At 32.6% G+C, this 23,366-nt stretch overlaps 1 protein-coding gene across 1 annotated transcript in view; it reads right to left on the bottom strand.

Moving 5' to 3' along the window:
* LOC148277094 (uncharacterized) overlaps nt 1-23,366 on the bottom strand; it is a 129,501-nt gene that overhangs the window by 21,028 nt on the left and 85,107 nt on the right. The window contains exons 5-9 of the mRNA XM_088233335.1: nt 7,526-7,574; nt 6,887-6,958; nt 2,836-3,011; nt 1,567-1,776; nt 598-700 (exon numbers count right to left, since the gene is read on the bottom strand). Of these exons, the coding sequence (XP_088089461.1) occupies nt 598-700; nt 1,567-1,776; nt 2,836-3,011; nt 6,887-6,958; nt 7,526-7,574 (610 nt within the window). The remainder of the gene's footprint in view (nt 1-597; nt 701-1,566; nt 1,777-2,835; nt 3,012-6,886; nt 6,959-7,525; nt 7,575-23,366) is intronic.

Raw genomic sequence — 23,366 nt, 5'->3', positions numbered from 1 at the left:
TGTATAGTATGGTACACGGGGTATGCGAGGCACCCGCCTGCCATAAACATTCCTGCTGAAGGGTTAGTAAATATATTCGTTAGATCAGGAGATTTATAGAGGATAATATTCAAATATTGAATACAGTAATTATTTTTATTTTTTTGTTTTTTTTTTCCATTGAGCCTTCTTATAATGCACGTGAGACTAAAACGCAATTTCCTACTATTACACCACTTTATATAACACTTTTGAGAAAAAAAAACTGCTTTACATCTATGCTTAGTGATACTTTGAGGCTAAATATTCAAACCTAAATATAATCTCAGAGAATTGACATATAACTTTGGTATTGTAATAAAAAATGTTTATAATGCTGAGTTCTATTTAAATAATGTGTTTACATTTGTTGGCCGGCCAAATAAAAATTAGCCCAATCTGGGTGATCTCCTTTGAAACCCTAAATGCCTCTTTTTCCAGCCCGTTGATTTTAATGCGAGGAAATCTCTCCACCATTATTCTTATAGTATATCATTTACATGTTATTGCGTATCCCCTGAGTGAGATAAAAGTCAGCTGTAATTGACTTTTCAAAAATAAATTAAAGTGATGAATTACCTCCAAAACCATCTAAGTTTATATCTCCGAGTGCAGCCAGGGATAAGCCGAACCTAGACTTGGACATGAAGCCATCTCGCGAGTCGACACGCATGAAGCGCCCCTGGAAATAGTGATACAAAGTTTTATTTAGTTTAGTTTATTGATATTTAAAGCATTAACTTTGTGGTCAAACATTTTACTAAATGTTATAAATATTTGTATATAACCACTTACCGATAAGTTTGCCAAATTTTACTAAAGTTTACTCAATTTGCTGTCCGATTTTGTTATTAAGAGTTATTGTTCTGTGTGTAATAAGTTGATCATGCACAATGTAATGTATTGTGTTAAGTAGAAAATGCTTATGATATAATAACTTATATTTAAATATAAGTTACAAATTAAAAAATTTAAAAAAAGAATGAAAAATAATAGTGAATTTTAATAAATCAGCAGATAGAATTTACAAACTCCCCCTTATTAGACCCCTTAGTTAGACCCTGTACATTGCAATAATACGATAAATATTTTTATAGAATAGAATCCTCCCTTTCAGTTCACTACCAACACATGTTTTCAGTAACTTAGTTCCACTTTGTTTTATTGAAATATTATGTATTGTATCTTTTTCAACTTATTTTTTTAATGTACCTGCCACGTACCTGTAGATAATATTTAGTTTTATATAAATTATCTTTATACAGTATAATATTAACTAGTCTGAAGATGCCCATTAGAGTGTGAAAGTGCTAATTGATCAAATAAATAAGTGGAAGTATACCAATTATTTTTAATTTGTAACTTTTATTTAAATATAAGTTATTATATCATTACAACTGAATTCCATTAAGAATCGTTAATAAACAACATAAATCGGAAAATGCTAAGTTGCTTTCTTCCGGCAACGATCTATATTTCAGGTATCATCAATTTATGGATGTTGTTCCTACAAAGTTTTAGTATACTATGTCTCCAATTATAACAAACCTCTTCACTATTTTGGTAAATGACGTAGATTCTGCCCACATCGTATTTGCCCTCGTTGTTGACGGGAGTGTAGAATGGGGCTCCGACGATGAGGTCGTCCAGACCATCTCCATCCACATCGGCTGCACACAAACTGTAGCCGAAGTAACCACCGAGCTGCTCCCCCGTGAGGTTCTGCACATTCTGCAAGTCCCAGGAGTACAGAACCACCTAGGAGGAATGCAAAAACATATTTGGATTAAGTTTTAATATAATATATAATATATATATATATATATATATATACCAAAAGGATTATCAGAGAATCATTCAGATGGTAGCCTAAAGAGTTTACCACTATACCAAGAAATGAAAATCAAATATAAAGGTTGACCAGTCCAAATTGGCAATAGGCTAGTTTTAGTACTAACATTTATTCATATACATATGTATGTATGTTATATACAGAAAAAATGGATCAGCACCTTCACTGTTTTGCCAATGAAGAAGTTCAGCCCTACTGGAAATTGATTTATATAAAGATACACACTACAAAAAAACAATAATAATGTATCCCTTACTCTATTAGGTCTATAATCAATACCATAAATAAAAATTATTACATAAACATAAATTTCAATAAACATCTGGACAACACGCTTTAGAGTATTGTATCTAAATCTATGCAATGTCTTGCAGCAGTCTCCTGCAATGGTCTCTTCCCTAAGACAAAATCCTAACTTGCACACTTCTCCTGAAAATGGCTTTCGTTTTGGAGAACTTAATATGTTCATCCAGGGCTTTGAACACTCTTGGGGCCACAAAAGAGAAATTTCTCTGTGCGAAAGTCGTATGTGTTTTTGGTATGAAATGATTCAAATTACAGGAAAACTTCGTACGGGCATTCTGCTGAGATCTCCTTTTGTATGAACAGAATGAACAGTATGAACAGAAACTAAAAAATAGTCTATTGTCTAGTACCTTCATAAATTGAAACAATGTCTCAGATGTGAAATTTGATCGACATCGAAGCATCAATCAAGAGTAATTTTTACAATATTCAAATAATGAAAATTATTTTGATTTTATCGCCGTAAGAATTTTTACTCTAAAAACTGACAACATATCAATTTCTCCGTATTCGTTTCCGAGCCAGTGTAGTCTAAAGTTTGGAGAGTCGACAAAATAATTCTGTCTACCAGACACCCCAACAAAGGTAGACTGCAATCTTGTACATCTATTTGGTAATTTAATTATAGTAAATAGGATATTATATAGTTTAATGTGTACCTTTCCAAGAAGGTCGCCACCTCTGGGCATACCCACAGCCACTCCTTGCTCCCCGCTCCCGCTGAAGTCCCCAACTGCCACGGAGTAGCCGAGGTACGAGTCATCATCCGTGGCCCGACTTTCCCCGGTGCTTAGCACGTTTGGTCTCGTCTCCAGGCTCTGCGAATACAGCTGGCCTGCCACCGCAACAATAGGTTAGCGACTTAACAACATAGAAAGAGAGACTATTTGAACGCACAGTCAGAGAAATCTACCGCAGAACTTAATAAGGCTCTCTTAAGAGCAAACAAAAATACTAAATTAGCTTTGGCTATTTATTAATCTACGCTAAAAAAAATATTTGTACTTCAGTAGTATTCCATATTTTTATAATTAAAGCTTTGTTATTGTGTACATTATTTAGCTACAGCTTAAAAATAAGCCAGTAAATATCAACATTTTAACCCTATTAACTACAACTAAAAATATAAACTACATTCTCAATCTAATAGGAATTTTCAGACTGGTCCAAGCTCTAGTTGGTCAAATTAAATATTGGATTGAGTCTAATATTCTTTTTATATACCCGTGTATAAATTAGATTTATAATCATGATTTTATTTTTTATAATTTGAATTGATATTTATTTAGTTGCTTAATTAGGCAATTTATTATTTTTTCGACTGTGAGAAATAGTCTCTCTATGTTCAATGGTATCTATTCTATTTTGTAATGCATTTTTCTAAATTTTGTGACTTAAAGAGTCATTTCTATTCAACTAATCTAAGTCAATATAAGGATGCAACTTGGTAAATGTTATCAATTTGTACATTAGTTATAATAATTAAAATTGTAAACAAGAATATTTATAAATGTCAATGGTCTACTTGGTTTTTAACCTGCGTATTTTTTTTTTAATGATAAATGAATAAAAAATTTCAAAAAGATAAAAAAGGATTTTATAATTTTATAACAAGATGTTGAAAGGAGAGTGAATGCGGGCAGCAAAATGAATGGCGCACTAAGTACAGTAATTGCTAACAAAAATATGTCTATCGAAGCTAAACTGGTAGTGCACAATGGAGTTTTAGTCCCACGTATGGGAGTTTAACGTGGAATTGGCAGAAGAAGGATGAAATCAAAGTGAATGCGGTCAAAATGCGATCTCTTAAACAAATGTGTGGGAAATCAATGTATGACAGGGTTACGAATGATAAAATCAGGCGAAGGTGCAAATCTGAGACAGGTATAGTTGACAAGATCAAGAATGGGTCTCTGAGATGGTTTGGTCATCTAGAACGAATGGATGACGAAATAATGGTAAAATAGGTATGGCAAGAATGAACGGTAACCTGGGACGAGAGCGACCAAGGAAGACGTGGGGTGTTCAAGTCTAGTCGTGTCAAAAGCAGACAGAACCAAAGGACATGTATGCCAGAATAGATGTGTGTGGCGGTCCATCCTCTCTGCCTACTCTCTGGGAAATGGTGTGATAGTAGTAGTAGTAGTAATAACAAAATTACAAAAAAAAAACTTTTCTCACAATTAGAGATATTTACGCCTGTCTCATGTAAGAAGGTTCCAAATTAATCGTCCAGCTGTGAAAAAACCTACAGAAAGAGAAAACTAATTTCTACCAATTTTATTGCCAATTTTATAGAGGCAAATTTTTGCTGCTGAAATTTCATATTTATTACACGAGCTTTACAAAAGAATTTTTAAAAAAGAATAAAAAACACAGTTTTGAAATTTATATTTATAAATCATTTGTGCACTTTATCTCCACATATTACAGTGACATAATTGATTCCATTATCCAAGTGACTATTGGTATTTAAGTAGTTTATTTACACATTTAAAATGACATCCCGTTTCTTGTAATATTACAGTATTAGATGTTACGGGGCTGTCTATGGGGAGAGGTGAATGAAACCATTTTCAGTATATTATCCATCACCGACTGACTATTTTGGTTTACTAAGGGCATATTAAGTAGGTACTAAAGCGGAAGAATGCTGTAAAAATAATAATATTGTATTTCCCAATGACCTTTCCGGATAAATAAAATAGGTTTGTATCAATGGCCAAACCACATCTCATAAAACTGAAATAAATTATGTCATTAATGAGATTTGGAAGAAATTTTGTTCCCAGTTATTGTCAGCGAACCATCTTCCACCTAGATTATTGTTATATGGATGCGGGATCCGGATTAAAGTGTTAAGATTAATTATTATTATTTTAGGGATGGCAACTATTTCCTAATGTTAAATAAATTCAGTAGGTATTCATTTGAATAAGAAATATTTGCATTGTATTTGATATTTTAAATTTTGATGTTGGTAAGTATTATTTTAATGAAAGTTTTAACTTTCTAGTGAAAAAAAGTACCAAATCCTGGTAAATTAAGATATTACTGGACTTCACCCTGATAAAATCTTGTCTAAGGTTTTTTCTTAAAGTAATGCATTTCACTTAACATTTAAATACAATATGATAAATCCGTAGAATAATTCTATGGATGAAGCACACATTTTTCAAAAACCAAATCCCACCAAGCTACTTTTTGTGGCTTGTTGGTGGAGAAAAAAATTGTTTTTTTTAAAAATAAAAGTGACTGAAAATATCAAGTTTTTTTCACATATTCTGTTTAAAATCTAGTAAGATATCAATGAGCAGTTAATTTATAATAATAATATTGAATTAACTAAATATTATCAGTAAAATCTGTACCATTTTCATCATGTAAATAATTTTAAATGATTTTCTAAAAAATAATTTAATCGGGATGAAGTAAATAAAATTCATAATATCAAAAACATACTATTTTAAAATTTAAATAAGAATAATATTTTACATTATCATTTTAGAAAATGGTTGGCATCCCTATTAATTAAATGATTAAAATATAAATTTATGAAAGTATAATTATCGGCTGAAGGTTTGACCCAATTTTAGGTGTTATTATGACTGGTTGCAGTAGCAACTTTACGACCAGTAATTTATGATCAATTTGGTGATTTTATGTCCACAGTCATCAATAATAATTAATAAATGGGAACGTACACATAAACTCGACATCATTGTACATACACAAAACAAATAAAAATAAATCTCGTTCACTAACATTGTCATGCAACACTGACATTCCATTAGGATAAGAATTATTTCAAAGTAATCCAGTTCTGAAGAAAATATATTAAAATCATACTATATGATGGACATTATTATTCGCTTATTTTTCTGAAATGATTTTAATATTCAGTATTGGACCACTTTGGTAAAGTTCATTACACTATTCTTATATTTTATGTAGAGACAGCAATATTATGCAACGAAGTAATTTTGAAAAAAAGGACGGTGCATCACAACATTGAAACAAAATAGATCTTGATCAGCGAGTGTCTGTCTGGTGAGGTACTGCAGCTCCTGTTCTGTATTCGCCCATCCTGCACCGTTTGGTATTAATCATTAATTTAATTAATGGAATTATAACGTTATATAACACCATCAAGATTTACGGATGCCATTATTTCAGATCGGCCAAATCATAAACCAAATTGAACTGACGTAATATTGAGCGGGAAATGTTATTGTGTTATAGTGTTTACACATGACGGTACTTTTTTTTTTTACCACAAATAAATAAAGTTGGTGGCGAGGTATCAAAATAATTTATAAAATGGAAAAAATGTGTTCGTGATTTATCTATAATGTGGCTTTCGCAAATAATGGCATTAAACGTCAAAGCAAAAATTAGGACCAAGCTAACTTTTCTGACACAGAATATAGCCAGGGTAAATACAAGTACAACGGTGACTATAAAACAATAATTACTGTTTTTTAATAAATAGCATTGTGAGTGAGGCGGTCAGTGCTTTACTTGGCTGTACTGTTGACTTTTCTACTGTCGACTTTATCTCGGATGTCAAGCCATGTGATTGGTTTCTTTTACCGACGTCTCAGAAAACGTCGCAGAGTCCGTCAAAGTCGGCAAGGCCTACTTACTATACACGGCTTGACATTCTAGAAAAACGACTGAGAAAAGCTGAGAACTGTTGGCTGGCTTTACCTTCGCCGAACTCCTTGTATCGAGGGGGCATGAAAGGCAGGCGGACTGACGGGTTTACTGAGTACATCTGGCCTGTGAAACATGGGCCAAAATAAAACGGAGATAACATGAGCAACTGGAATACACATTACATTTTACCTGGATTTCTTCATGGAGACACTCCCACAGTAAAAAAAAATCATACGACTCATAAAAATAATTGCTAAAATTTTACACATTAGTTGTTATAGCATAGGCGCAACTGACATCCTGACGCTGACGGTGAAATTATAATATTATTATTTAATTGAAAAATATAAAAATGCTATTTTACTGGCACACAACAAAACACCACGTAAATATTTGTTTCTAGAATAAAATAAATTTGTTTTACGTGAAATGAGTGATTAGCTTTTTTCATTTTCGAATACTGAAAAAATGATTAAAAACATCTACTAATAATGTGATATATTATAAATATTTTTTGTGTAGAAAAATCTGTGTAGAAACTTTAAAATCATATGATACTTTTATGTATCATTCATTACACGTGAAAAAAAAATTGCATTGTGACTATATACAAAAATGTATTTTACTGTTTGCAAAATGAAATATAAAATTTGCGAGATGAAAAACCAGAAAATTAATTCGCAATTTTACCTTGCCAATACCAGCTTCCAGGAGCTCCGATAAATAGTCTGCGGCCATCCTGTAAAATAAATATTTTTTATTAATAATAAACAAATATATAAAAAATAATGGAATAGGTGATATGATATAAAATCATACCTAAACGAACTCCATCTCTAAACACGGATTTTTACTCTATTAGAAAGGTAGAAAAATTATTATTAATTACGGGTGTAAAAAAGTTTTGTAATTTTATACTTTTACTGTAAATATTTTTTTTATAAATAAAAATAAATAACTGTCTATTTTAATTTTAAGATCTTTGAAAAAACTGACGATGAAAACTAAAATTAATTTCACAATGACAGAAAATACTGTTGTAATTTGTAATAACCAAATACTGCATGCAATCAGACTCTTGTGTTGATGGTTTTTTTTTTCCGTCGCGTCATTAATATCGTTTCCAAATATTATACACCCATTTGATTAAATAAATTTAGGACATCGTTCCCAAGACGTTCCGACAAAGATTTTTTTAATGCAAGTCATAATCTCAAATAACATCACCATAGTAATTTTCGTCACAGTCAAAAGACATAAGTAATGTTACATACTAGTATAGGTAACGCAGCCTAAGTTGAGGGCATCGCTGTAATCACACAGATATAAAGCTTGTATACAGAATTTTACTTTTCTGTATTTATTATATTATTAATTTTTTAAACGTATATTATGTCTAATTTGTGATATATTGACTAGCGCGTTTGGTTGCAGTACATGAGATGAACGTAAAATATATTTATTCATAGTGATTTTTCACAGCAATGTTTCGTGTTAATACGGAGATATTTTATATGTATTCCTATGAACAAAATACTTTATTTTTAATAAAATAAATAAAACAACTTTTTTTTTAACCACTAATTTTTAGTGCTTCAAATATAAATATAAACTTTATACTTTATTTTTAATAACTTTTTTTTAAATGTGAAAAACATTATAAAATTAACAGACATTCCTAAGACCCGGACGATTCGAAGCAATGCGTTTTTTTCTAGTGCCGTGTCGTAGTTAATGTATTACAAAAAAATATAATTGTTACTATTTTTCATGCTTTAATTTATTTCAAACGCTTTAAACGGCTCCTCTACATCCGACAACTTTTGAACCATAACTATATTAGCCATTCCTTTTCCGTCCGTTCGCTTTTCCCCAGCCTGCGTTTCTCTATTTCTGAAGAAATATCCATGAAATATTGTTTATTCCAAGCTAAGAATCAATAGTAAGAAACTAAGTACCGGAATACAATGATACTGTGCACATGAGCCATGGCTAGGTGCCAATGCCAATGGTGCCAGGATTGCGATGGACTGAAGCTGAAATGCTACCTACTTTAACTTTATACTGATTCCCGAATGATCGGGAACGGGAACGTGTAGCGAGAAAAAACCGCTGACATGGAAACACTTTTCAATTTGAAATTCGAACGAACTTGGCTGAATATGTTGCCACCGACCTAACTTCAAAAGGAAAAAAATGCTTATAGATGACATGGAAAGTAGACACTTTTTTATAAAATTAATATTTTCGAGGTGTACGTATTGTTTATTATGTACATATTATTACCAATATTATATTACGTATTATGGTTCATTTCGTTTTTAAACGCAAGTCATATTCGTTCTTTTGAAAATGCCCTTATAAGGGGAAACACAAATAAATAAATACAATTATTAGTAGACTCAAATCAGTGTTTGATTTGATTTTAAAATTCTAATATGGAGTTCTACAAAATAAACGCGAACTCATTTTTTTTCTTTATTAGGGGGTTTTACCAGAACATGATAATATCGCCCAAAAATCAGTTACACATTTACCTACAAGTTACAATGAAATAACATAGATACAAAAAAAGACAACGGATAACAATATGTATGTACGCGAACATTAAACAATTCATATACTCGTAAATATTAAAATAAAAGAGTTGGTTTTACAATTTTAAGTAAGTAGGGTTATTAATGAGACCTATTATTTTCGTTGAACACGTAGGTACGAATATAATTATATTATTAACATTAGGCTCTATATATGACCGTCTTTTCAGCAAAATTATTTATAACAACATATTATACATATATTATTACTTAAATGAACACATTTGGGATAAATTTTTGATGAATTTCATTGATTTGTTTGACATTTGGATTTATACTATAACATTTTGCTAAGTTATACTTTGTGTATGCATTTTATGCAAAGATATTGCTGAAAATTGTCTTTATTTCATCTTAATATTATTGGCGTGATTTCCAAAAGTTGATCCGGGATGCAGATGACGATGATGACAATATTACATAAATCATCCCCGAATCCTCAAATCATCGTGAACATGCATAAAACGACTTATGGCAGGAATGTGTTTACACTTTGACGGTGTGGCATCAAATCATTGTTATGTAATAGTTACCTGCCTAACTATAAAGATACCCATACCTGTATATTTATATTACATAAGTTATTCCCTACACAGTGATGATACCCTAATCCCTAATCGTTTCGATGCGCTTTCAATAGTATGAAATTATAAATAAATTATTATATTACACAGTATGAAACTTTTGCATCACCAACTTAATAATTTTAAAAATACTACTAATAATTCTACATTATATTTAATATATAACTTACTTCAACTAAACATAATATACGTTTTTGCTTGCGTATTATCTCTTGAAAAAAGTCATACTGTCAAAATTGGCTGCGATTAAATTACCTACATAATCAATAATATATACCTACATAAAATTAAATAAATGGAAATTATGTACATTTTAATTAAAAATGTAATGGAAAGACCGTACTGTAAACTTATATTATAAAAAAAATATATTATGCATTGTCTGCATCGTGAAAAAAGTCGTAACATAGTAGAATTACTGGAAAGTGTTTCTAGAAAGATCAAATTAAAACTTTAAAGCAAAGTAATTCATTAACATTGAACATTTATCATGACAGATATAGACAAATACGAGAAACATTGATATATTTTAATTATACCTCAGTGACAAAGAAGCGCTTTTTTCGCAGTTTTTGAGTAGGTACTTCCTAGCCAACTTAATATTATTTTGTCTAACAATATTTTGAGATAACAGTTTTTTGTAGATAAGGAGTGGATTGACATATTTTTATACAATGGACATTTGTGTTGCTTGGAAGGTAAAGAGACCAGTCTTGCGCTTCAATTGCAGGTCCAGATACAATTTATTTATTTATTTATTTATTTATTTATTAGTTTATACATACAATGTTACAAAATGGCACAAAAAACACTCTGGCAAAATTCTGCTAGTACTAGGAGTAGGCTCAGTATATGAAGGGTCGGCAAGCCAGAAATATTAATACGCCTAATGTTGCAATCGGTTCCTATATGGGCAAATGCCTGTTCTAAGAAACCGATTTGTTGCGGCAAATATGGTTTACGAATATTTTTCCTATAAATAAAAAAACTATATTGAAGAAATAATGTATATTATATATAATAATAATGTAGAAATAAACTATATTAATGAAATATCAAAGTATAGGGGACCACCTTCAAAAGAATATTTTAAACCAAACCTGCTAGGAATTGAACCTACGGCCTCAAAGATAACGGGCGAATGCGCCGATCACTACATTACGAAGCGGACTTATCTTTACTTCATTTCCTTTTTCAGAATTTTTACCTAAAAGTAGCCATCGAGTCAAAAACACTCCTCCAGGGTTTTGGTTCTTTTTGTCACACATAACTGTATTTTTCATCCGCCTAGACACAGAATTACACAGAGCTACACCTTCTACTAAAAATATTATGATTGTTTATACTCTGTATCTACACACAACTCCCGTTTACATTATACAAACTACAGTCACTGCTCTTTTGCTCCTGGCGCATTCGAGAAATTTTAATTTTACGGCCGTTGAGTTATTTAAATGGTCCAAAATTAGTCGGCAGTTGAAATAGACATGGGGTTTGCTTTTCTTTATGACGCTTACGCTCGTGTCTACGAATGCTACTTCGTGCGAACAATAATGAAATATCATCGTAGGGAAAAAAACGCATAAAAAAGAAAATGCATTGTCGCCATTTTGGTGTTATACGAGTATTAGATTTTCGGAGGATTATGAAGTCAAGTGCGCAGTTTCGACGTTTTTTCTAGACAAGGAGAACGAACAAAATGACTCGCCTACAATCTGTATTGAATGTCGCAGCGAGACTTATTTTCGGAATCTCTAAGTTCAGTCATATCACTCCACTACTTCGGGAACTACACTGGCTACGTTTTCCACAGAGGGTCGAATACAAACTCTGTTGGCTTATATATAAATCACTGCACAACTCTGCTCCGGAATATCTAAGGGAACTTTGCATTCCAGATGAACTAGCTGACAGGCGTCTCACGCTTAGATCAGCTACGTCTACGGCGAGAGGAAAAGTGATTATACCTCTACGTAAACAGCGCACTAAATTTGGTGAACGCGCATTTGCGGTCGCAGGCCCTATGGCATGGAATGCTCTCCCAGCAGAGGTGCGAGGCTGTGAAAGTGAAGTGATGTTTCGGAAAAAACTTAAAACCCACTTGTTCTCTAAATCATTTTAATAAATCCGTAGCACGTGACAACAAAATAAATTATTTTAATTAAATTACAAATTTAAAAGCTTCAATTAAATTAACTTAACAATAGAATCACCATGTAAAGCGCCCTTGAGGTATTTTATTACGAAAATGGCGCTATATAAGTTATCCATAATTAATTAATTAATTAAGTAGGTGATTTTTTTCCGACGGTATTAACCCGCTCCCTGCGAAGTGGAGTAAATGTATTGCTCTAGAACAGGGGTGCTCAAACTTGAACTGCTGGCGATCTACCTTAATATTGTTATACTACGATCGATCGACTCTGAGAGGCTGCAAGTATGTGTGATGCAGGATTGTCGTCTAGGTAGGGTGTATCGTTGCACAATATGCATGGATATTTTTCTATAGATCGACTCAAAAAGCATTTGCGATCGACTTGTCGATCGTGATCGACCGTTTAAGCACCCCCGCTCTAGAAGGAGATTACATCGAAACACATTTTTTTTTCTCCGTAAGTCTGTTTCTTCACACCTAGGTAGATTGCTTTTGAATCTCCCCTCGTATATAAGGGGGGTTTAAACTTCACCGAAAAGTAGTTCACCCTAGATATTATGAATTTTGAAAACCTCGCAAGTACCAATTATGAATTTTTGAGCTAAACCTTAATAATATGAGATACTTAAAAAACAAAGATCGATGGGAACACTAGGTTTCCGTCGTCATCATCCCCCCGACATCCAATGGTGCATAGGGCACTGCATTTGTAAACTAAATGCACTGTATTTTGATCACCTGTTACAAAAAGGTAAGGCGATCAATCTTACGCTTTAGGTCAAACTAACATAACTAAAAAACTTATTATTTATAAAGTACTAATGTTGTATTAATTTTATTTTTTTATTATTACTTAGTTGAATACTAACCACTTTATTTTTCTCGTAAATTTTTCTCAACTTTTGTTATATTTGTATTTAGAACATAAGATTTTCTTGTGTTAACTGTTATCTTTTATTTTGAGATGTTACGTTTTTTTGAAACTTTTTTGTTTTTTTTAAATATATTTTATGTTCACTAAATTGTTTAGTTTTTATTATTCTATTATATTTCATATTATGTACTACATAATTACTGTTCACTGCCGTGATTATTTCAGTAAATCATTTTATTGTAAAAGGTTCATTGAACAGTTGATGTATAAATAAATAAACAAATAATTAAAAATCAACATTTTACGTCCGCCCTGCTAGGAATCGATCACAGGACCTGAAGATGGGTAAACGAACATGCCAACCACTACACAGCGAGGCGGACTTTGACTGATTTTCTTAATCAGAAGTTTTACATGAGAGCAGCTATCGAGTCCTTGAAACAAGTATGAAAATGAACGGTAACGTAAGACGAGGACGACCAAAGAAGACGTGGCATGATCAGATAAATCAAAATCTTAAGTCTGTTCATGTCAAAAGCAGACAGAACCGAGAGATGTATGAATGTGGAAGAAGCTAGGAATTTATGCCAGAATCGACGTGTGTGGCGGTCCATTCTCTCTGCCTATCCCTACGGGGAAATGGCGTGATGGCAGTAGTAGTAACTATCGAGTCGAAGATACTCGCCCAGGATTCTGGTTCTATTTCACACACATAACTGTATTGTTCATTGGCCTGAACACAGAACAGTGCCATGTACTTATGATTTTCTTGTTATATTACATTAAAATATTTTGTTATTTAATTTGTTTTTTACATCTATTCTTGAATTGTTTAAACTTTCCACTGAATATGTTGTATAATTTTTAGGTTAATTTTTTTTAATAAATCTTGTACAATTTTTAGGTTTAATTATTTTATAAATCTTGGGTAAAAGGAAATTTATGTTTTAAAAAAAATATATATATTAAGCCAAATATGTTAGTATTATAATTTTTTGTAAAAGGTAGATTTGCCGTTTATGTTAATAAAATAAATAAATAAAAATTTACACCACAATGTTTCTCAATAGATGGATCTTTGAAACATTAGGTAGTTTTTCAATAAGTGACGTCATGCATCACCCATCCTCTGTCCTTACCAATTTACATGCGAGCACTTTGCTCCAAACTAGTTCTAGCCGTTAATGGTTCCATTTACTCCGGCCTTCTTATCTCTGCCACTCTAGTCCCTAGTCTTTAGTCTTCTCTCTAGGGAGGGCCTCAGCGGAGGGAGGAATCAGAATAATAACTAGGAACGAGGACATGCACTTATGCCGCCATGGAATTAAAATTGATTTACGATCTATGAACCATGCCCATGTTAGGTTGTTTAACACCAGCTCGAATAGATAAAGGGACCGTGAAATTCTAAGTGGAATTCGATTAGATGCTGTTTTTCAAGTACAATGAATACACATTTCAGTCCAATAATGATTTTCTGGGTTGTAAAAGTCACTATCCCGTGCGTTCGTCTTCCTTGCTGAAGTTTAGGAAGGCATTGTATTAGCATGTTTTTAAGCACGTCTATAGTAATTTGTGATTGAGCTACTGGAGGCAACTGGTGATGTCCACATGCTCCACTTAGGAGCGGATGTGGAAAAGAAGAAGAATAATGAACATAACTTGAGACGAAATTCGTTAAAAGACCCCCAAAACAATTTTATTAAAATATTTTTTTCATTTCATTTTTTATAAATAAATAAAACAAGGATCTGTTCTGGGACCACTATTGTTTATTTTGTACATAAATGATATGACTTTAACATTGTCTGATTGCCAAGTTCGACTTTTTGCAGATGATACCTTAATTTATGTAGCTGATAACGAATATGATTCAGCAATAAGGAAAATAAATGCAGAATTAAAAACAGTCTCCAAATGGCTTAAAGCAAATAAGCTAAAACTAAATGTAGGAAAAACAAAATGTATGATAATGGGTAAGAAACGCTGTTTTAACAGTGATCACAGTGTTGAATTAGATGGAGAAGTTCTTGAAAATGTTGAAAGCATAAAATATCTAGGAGTTTGGATTGACTCTAAATTATCTTTTTCAAAAAATGCAGACTATACGAGTAAGAAAATCGCAAAGAAGGTATCCCTGTTAGGAAGGATAAGAAATAAATTAGACATTAAAACCTCTCTGCTGATATTTAAAAGTATTATCGTTCCCCACATTGATTATTGCTCCAGTATTTTATATTTAAGTAATGAAGGAGATCTAAAAAGACTCCAAATAATACAAAACAAAGCGATGAGGATAATATTAAGATGTGGGAGACGAACAAATGTTAAGAAAATGATTCAACTTCTAGATATCATGACAATTGATCAAATATTCAAATTCAAAGTTGCCAATGAAATAAACAAAATTATTAAAGGAATAGTTCCGAGATATTTTCAAAATAAACTAAAAAATAATGAGTTCTTTCATAACTACGCAACAAGAGGATCTAAAAATATAAGACTGGAAAAAAAATCAAAAGCAATGTCCCAGAACTGCCTTATGTACAAGGGAATAAAACTATTTGAAGAAATGCCAGAAAGCATAAAAAATGAAATGAATGTAAATATATTTAAAATTAAATGTAAAAAGTATATATGTGAAAAATATTAGGTAGTAAATAGTGTAAATAGTGAATATAATTAATGAAAATGTACATATGAAACAGTTAATATTATAAATTAGGATACTAAGTGTATAATAGTGATAAATAATGTTAGAATAAGTATAGATGTAAATATTGTGTTGTAAATATATATTAGACTATGTAAATACATAGAACTAAATAAATAAATAATAAAAAAAAAAAAAAAAAAAAATAAAAATAAAGGCTATTTTAGATTTCCTGTAGACTTACTCAATTTCGTCAAAAACGGCCGGTTGGACAAAAACGAACTATAGCGACGGTTTGGCAATGAGTCTGTCAACGTGTAATTAATATTGCAATGGAAGTTAAATAAATAAATAATGCATTTATAATATTTTTTCCGTTTCCATGTTCGTGGGCAGAGTAATGGGAATATCTCTTTCAATCAGCCATAAAAGAGCGGTCCGCGGATGACGGACAGTTCTCGAACATGGCAGTGATGCGAGATCGGAGTAATAAATGATATTGTCAAACGAAATGGGCCTGAGAAATTTATTGCTTGGCTATTGGCGCCAACTGTGGAGTTACGAGTTCCTGTGATTGCGAGCGTCCCTCTGTGCTCTGTGTCCACTGGTTAGCATTAGCACAGGGAAATCAGAATTAATTTATAATAGCACCTGCAAAAACTATTTGCCAATTTTACTGGAATTAATTATAAGTTATTTTACTACAGGTAAACGTCGTTGCGCTGGTTCGATTTACAATTACGCCGGTTGGTGCCGGCGTGGGATTTCCCGGTTCGGTCGATACCAGACGACAGTAGGCGCCGCGATTCTAATAACAAACACACTTTTACACGTTGTTTTATTCAATTACCGTGTGCGCGAGCAGCCTATTGTGTGTGTGAAATTGTTTCCGAGTTAGTTTTCGTTTTGTTTTTAAGAAAAATATAAAGGTTTGATTTAATTTTTGATTTTATTATTATTAAAATTAAAAGAATATTAAAATATTCTACAAGAAAGGAAGCAACAATCAAAGCGAATGAAATTGGATGCTTTTTTCAAAAAGAGAATTTAATTTAGTACTGACGAACTAGTAAGTTAGTATTTATTATTGAAAAATTCATTACTTATATCAAGAGATTATTATTTATTTTGTAAATGAATTTAAACTGTATTTAATAAATACTTTTATAATTTATTTGGAATATATGTAGAGTATGTATTAAATAAACATCTTAGATTGTTCTTAGAATTTTGACACAGAACCTAGAAATTCCTAACATTTCATTATATTTGTGTTCATTTTACGCCGGTGCGCGGTGTCTCTCGGAACGGAACCCTGGCATAAAACAACGTTTACCTGTATTTATAAAATGTCGGCATCGTGGTGTAGGGGTCAACGCGTTTGATACCATGCAAGAGGTCTTGGGCTCCATTCCCGAGATGGTTGACATGGAATATTTATTTAGATAGGTGCTTTTGATCATTTTGATCAAAACTGACCATTTTACAAAAATTCTCAAGATACGCTGTGATTGGTGTACCAACGCAGTGTCCTATCCACGAAAGGTGTGGAAAGAGAATGAAGATAATAAAAAAAAGGGTTTGAGTTCTTATATTTGATCCAAATATTTTAATTTTGGGGCCATTTTAAACGAGTCACTACTCACTATTAAAAATTAAGTAGATAGTAGTAATAATTTAAGTAGGTAGAGTGGAGTTGGAATGCTAACCATGTTAATTTTTTTTTTTACTAATATTGAAAAAAAAAAAAAAATATTTGCTTTCCCAAATATGATCCAAGTATTTCAATTTTGGGGACATTTTCAACAAGTTATACCGTAATAATTTAGTATTAGAAATTGGGAATCAGATTGGTGAAGAGAGGAGCCTGAACCTCGGACCGCTGATCCTTGGGTCCACAACACTAGCCGCGGGACCACAAAATCAAATTGATTATTTTTCAGCCCAGCATATATCAGCTTTTTATTTCAGAATTTAAAATATTGGTGGCTCCGAGGTCATGGTTTGATGGTTAGAAGCTTACTTCACGTAGGAGAGTTCCGAGTTTGACTCCCGGTGAGAGATCACTATAATTTAAATGCAATTTCCCTCATGCCTGGGTGTTCTGTGTTGTTGATTCCCGTGTCCGGGAGGAATGAGGAGTGTATTGTACAGTTTTGTGTGTGAAATATAATCAAAACCTTTGAAGAGTGTTTTTGACTCGATGGCTACTCTCAGGTAAAATTCCCTAAAAAATAAATCGAGTTAAGATAATTCCACAAAATGTGCTGGTAAGAATGTTTGCCTATCATGCTTGTTGTCTCAGGTTCGTCTTCCGGAGAGTCGAAATGAAAGATTTATTTTTGAAGGTGATAATAGTAATGTTTTATAGTTTCTGGATTAGATTTGAAGCGTGAGACTGATCATTCTACCTTCACATTTTAAATTGTTTAAATTCGCTTGAATTGGAGTACCTATGAATAAGGATTGAGAATGAGGAACTTCAGACCTACGGGAAATTGGAAGCAAAATATGTTTTCTTACGCGCGGTAAAAATAATAGCATTAAATTATTTGGGATAGTTTCTTGAAAATGAATAAAATAAAAATAAAATAAACTACTTTGAATGACGTCACTAGTTCATATGAATAAACCAATGATAAGAGAGTTGTGAAGGTTTTCCGGTTAACTTACCGTCAACGGACCAATCGGCAGAACTGACCGAGAAGAAGCGGAAGAGAACTTGAGACGTCACACGCGGAGTAATTTCAGAAATACAAAAATTTCAAAAAACCATAGCGCTGACAATACGGTACATAAAAATTTGAAAATAATATACTTAGTTTAATAGTCTATTAACAAATAATAATAAATAAAAAAAAACCTCTGAACTTCCTTATTGATAATTAATTTATAGTTAAATTGAAACGAGAGATATAATTAAATAATATCCGATAAAAACACGAAAACTAAAAAAAAAAAAAAAGGCACGCATATTTGAACTTAGCATTTTATACATATCATGTTACTCTAATTTTATTAGCATGTTGATGGAATTAAATAATAATATTAGCAATAATTTCCATCAGTAGCGTCTGAGCCGTTATAGAAGAGAGTGCAGTCAGTGATGTGATATTCTTCGAATCTATCTTAGTGGTGTCTTGGAAGATTCTGGTCGCGTCGCTGGTGGTTCTCGCTGTCACGATGGAAATCTAACACAGTCAAAATAGTTGATAAACGTTTTCCGAACACACCTTTCCGCAGTTAAATATTGTTATCTCGTTGGACTCACGAAGCGCATGCAATCATAAATAATCAATAGGAATAAAAAAAATAATTCCCAAAAGAATCCAGTTATAATTATGATACTCTGTTTAAATAACTGAATAACGCCAACAGCTATTAAAATAACTCAAAGTAAACCTACCAACGTTTATTTAAAAACACAAAAATGTTTAATAAAATAAATGTAAAACTACTTTGTTTTTAACCACTTTTTTTTCTGCATGTTAACATGACAAAAATACTTGATTTATTAGCTCCTTAATTTTCGATGCATATTTATTTGATAATATTTAGTAATCTTTGTTAAAATAAAATACGATAAGATATTGTGGGAAAATGATTTCATTCCATTCATAAAAATTAAATTGTTAAAAAATTAGTTTCCACGAAAACGCGACATCCAAGATACGTGACAATGTTGTATTTTAATTTTTAACGGTCACAAAGGTAAAAATTAACCCAAATCGTGACGTATTATTTATTTTATTTTATTTGATACTTTATATACATATACAATATATATACATATAAGGGCGGACATATCTCGACATTTGTGCATCGTGAGAGAAATATTTTTTATGCTACTAATTATTTTTAAAAAATATTTTTTTTGCTAGACAATATTTCATCTTTTTCTTCTTCATTAGCCTTGTTCTCTCCACTGCTGGAAAGGCCTTGTCCAAACGTCTCCATTCCTTCCTATCACCCGCTTTTATCATCCACGTTTTATCGGCAATAGGGGCAATGTTGTCGACCCATCTTTTGTTTGCCCATGGTCTCCACTTTATTATTCTGGGTGTCCACCTGCCATCATTTTGTCTCGCCAAGTGTCCTGCCCACTGCCATTTCAATTTCGCTGCACGATCCATGATATCCACGACTCCGGTTCGGCGCCTTATTTCTTCATTTCTTACTCTGTCTCTTAGACATACACCGAGCATCTGTCTTTCCATGGATCGTTACGTGTATTTTAATTTCTGGCTACTTATTTGTGTTACAGACATATTTTCGTATGTTGTCACGTATGTATTTCATGGACTCTTATTAATTTATACTCTACTCAAATTTTGTGAACCTTCTACATACTGAATTTCCGCCTTTTGAAAACAATATGTCTACCGCGGCGTCGCGTCGGTCGTGTCGATGGCTCGGCCGGCGCCATTACCATCCGGAGGAAACATCTCGCCAATAATGTTATGGCGACTGCTGAATTACGCATTCTGCACCGGGCTGCGGTTGCCCCCTGACGCCGGCGTCGCACACAATGGCCCCTGTCCCGATTTGGAGCGGACGTGACAATTGCAACAAAGAGCTGCAAAGAACATCGGACCCGGGACTTGACTGGAGCAGGAACTCCATAAGGAAAGGTCGGGCCGGGAGCTCCAGACAATATGCTGAACAAGCAACCAGTTTGTTTTATGTTCTACCCGCCCTCGCAAAGGGCAAAGGGCTGAGTCAAAAGGGTTCTTGGCTTCCTGTCGTAGTGAAATATTTAACAGGAACGACATACTACTATTTTACTCCAGTAGCTCAATCACAAATAACTATCGACGTGCTTAAAAACATGCTAAGCATTTGAGCAATCACAATGAACAATAATGAACATTGTTTGAGTATGTCCAAATGCTTGCAGACTGGCTGAATTTCCTCCCTAGGGAGTAATTCATATTTAAATTAATTTCAACAGAGAGGGAAAAAATCTAGGCATTTGATTTCAGATCTTTTACTTCACAAAAGTCAACAGATGGAAGAGTTGAGGAAATGTGGATGTTCAAACATGGGCAGAATGGTGAATGTTACACAGCCAATGACAGGTCATAAGCCCTAAAATGCCTAGACTTCCATATTCCCTTCTTTAAAATGTTTTCCCTCTCTGTTGAAATAACTTTAAATAATGAACATGCTTAAGTTATCGCAAGCATAAGTCAACGCGTGTGTAATCTCTAAATCAACGCTCGTGTCGGTCTGTTTTTTGTTTTTCTCGTAAATAAATACAGTTTGTTAGCGAAAAATCTGCGTTTACTATAAAAAATAATACAATATATTGCATTTGTAAAATAGCAGGAGTATCTAATACAAAAAAAGTGAAAATTAAATTACAATTACTACGGCGAACTGCTTGCCAACCGCCGGCTAAATGCAATAAATAATAAAATAAAATAAACAGTTTTGCAATATTTTCCATATTTACACCGGTGAAATTCAAATATGCAATTGCGCAGCAGGATTATACGTCGCGAAACGTAAATATTTTGACATTTAATATTAGGTGTTCGCGGATGTTCCGTTGTGATCGCGAATACGATAAACAACCATGATGAAAATTTGTTATCACGTCGCTTATTAGCACGTCGATAGTTATTTGTGATTGATTAATATTAAGGAGTATCTAATACAAAAAAGTGCAAATTAAATTACAATTACTATGGCGACTGCTTTTCTTGACATTTGGCTTGCCAACCGCCGGCTAAATGCAATCAATGGCGTGATAAATAAAAATAGCAGTTTTGGAATACTTTCCATATTTACACCGGTGAAATTCAAATATGTGATTGCGCCGCAGGATTGTACGTCGCGAAACGTAAATATTATGACATTTAATATTAGGTGTTCACGGATGTTGCATTGTGATCGCGAATACGATAAACAACCTTGGGGAGAAATTGTTATCACGTCACTTATCATCACGTCGACAGTTAGTTGTGATTAAGCTACAGGTGGAATTTCGTCTGTTTTCCTAATAAGTCAATTATTTTCAAGAGGATCACCATCACCGATGAAATGCTGGATTGGATAATCTTTTGGAAGAATTGATGGCGTTAATTAAGAATTTGGAGTCCGCTACTGATGACAACAGCTGGGTGGTTTTGAACGTTCAGTAAGTAGCGACTAGTTTTTATAAATAAATATTCGTATTATATAAAGACATACTAGATTTCTCCGTAACTGTTGTAAGTCTCTAGAAGGTGTAATATACTGCTGATAAATACGATTAATTTAAACGTGGTTAGTGTCAATACATCAATAGCTAATAAAACCTTTGCATTTCCTAGATTACTGCTTGTTCGTTCTACTTTAAGAAAACAATCCGTCACTATTTATATTATAAAATATTGAAAGAAAACTTACAAACTCAGATAAATCTCGTGTTCAATTCTGAGATGCTAGATCAAACTGGCGTAATATGCGTTGTAAATCATCTTCTGATTCTGCCACTATAGTTGCATCGTCTGCGTAGCATGAAATGTGATGTTAGCGACCTTAAATACCTTAGTCATAAGAGAACGAACGCATCGAACTCCGGTGACAACTGTCAGCAAGCGGAGGCGATACGGTTGGCTGGGTTACATACTGCGGATGACTTCCGAGAGCCTTAACCGCGCTTGCTTACTCTACAAGGCGTCGTGGACGTCCACTGATAACCGTTCGTCGGTAATTTATGTCAGAACTACGGGACGCGAACCTTACTAGGGAGGATGCACAGGAGCTGGCAGCTGATAGAAATATGCATGGAGGCTCTTTGTGGACACCATATTCTCCAATTAGGGAGCGGACATGGAATGATGATGATTTTGTTTGTGTAAGATAAGTTTTTTGGTTTATATATTGTTGTGTTATATGTTTTTAGTAATAAAGATTTTAAACTTGATTTATTTTTTGGTTGTTCTAAATTTGTGCTTTTTTAAAAAGATTGTATTACTGATGTATACTGTTGATAAATACTATTCATTTAAACGTGGTGAGTGTCAATACATCCCGAATTGCTCGAAGAACATGCCCGAATTAAGTTGTAATAAATAAATAATATTTTTTTAAATTTTTTTATTTATTTAAATCTTAAAGTAGGGCACACATATCATACATATTGTTATGTGTGTTCTAATAATAACATTGCAAATATATTAAATTTATAAATTGTTTATCACATATGTCTTGACCATTATTTTAAATTTTGATATGTTTTTTTCTTCATAAATATTTTTTTCCATTTCGTAATACTTTTTTATTGCTTTAAATAAAATTGAATTTTGTGACTTTGCCTTTTTCCTAAATGGAAGTCTAATTTTGTTCTTTTCTCTAGTATTGTGATCGTGTTCATGCTGGTACCGATCAATTTTTTTCCAAAATTCTGTTTTTTTATTAGAGTTTATAATTTTATGAACAAATATCATTGTATTGTAAAATATTCTTTGTTTATATGTTAATAATTTCATTTCATTTACCATCGACTTTACCCTCGTATATCTGTTTTTTTCAAAATGATTCTAAAGGCTTTATTTTGTAATACAGTTAGTTTATCTATGTTTTCTTTGTTTGATAAAAATAAAATGCTACTACAGTAGTTAACGTGTGGTTCAATAATTGCTTTGTAAATAGTTTTGCAAGAGTCCTTATCAATAAATC

The sequence above is a fragment of the Micrasema longulum genome, unplaced genomic scaffold (genome assembly GCF_059751315.1).
Source record: "Micrasema longulum isolate JH-2025_06_02 unplaced genomic scaffold, ASM5975131v1 h1tg001084l, whole genome shotgun sequence".
Classification (NCBI taxonomy): Eukaryota; Metazoa; Arthropoda; class Insecta; order Trichoptera; family Brachycentridae; genus Micrasema; species Micrasema longulum.
This window is presented reverse-complemented; position numbering and strand designations above follow the sequence as displayed.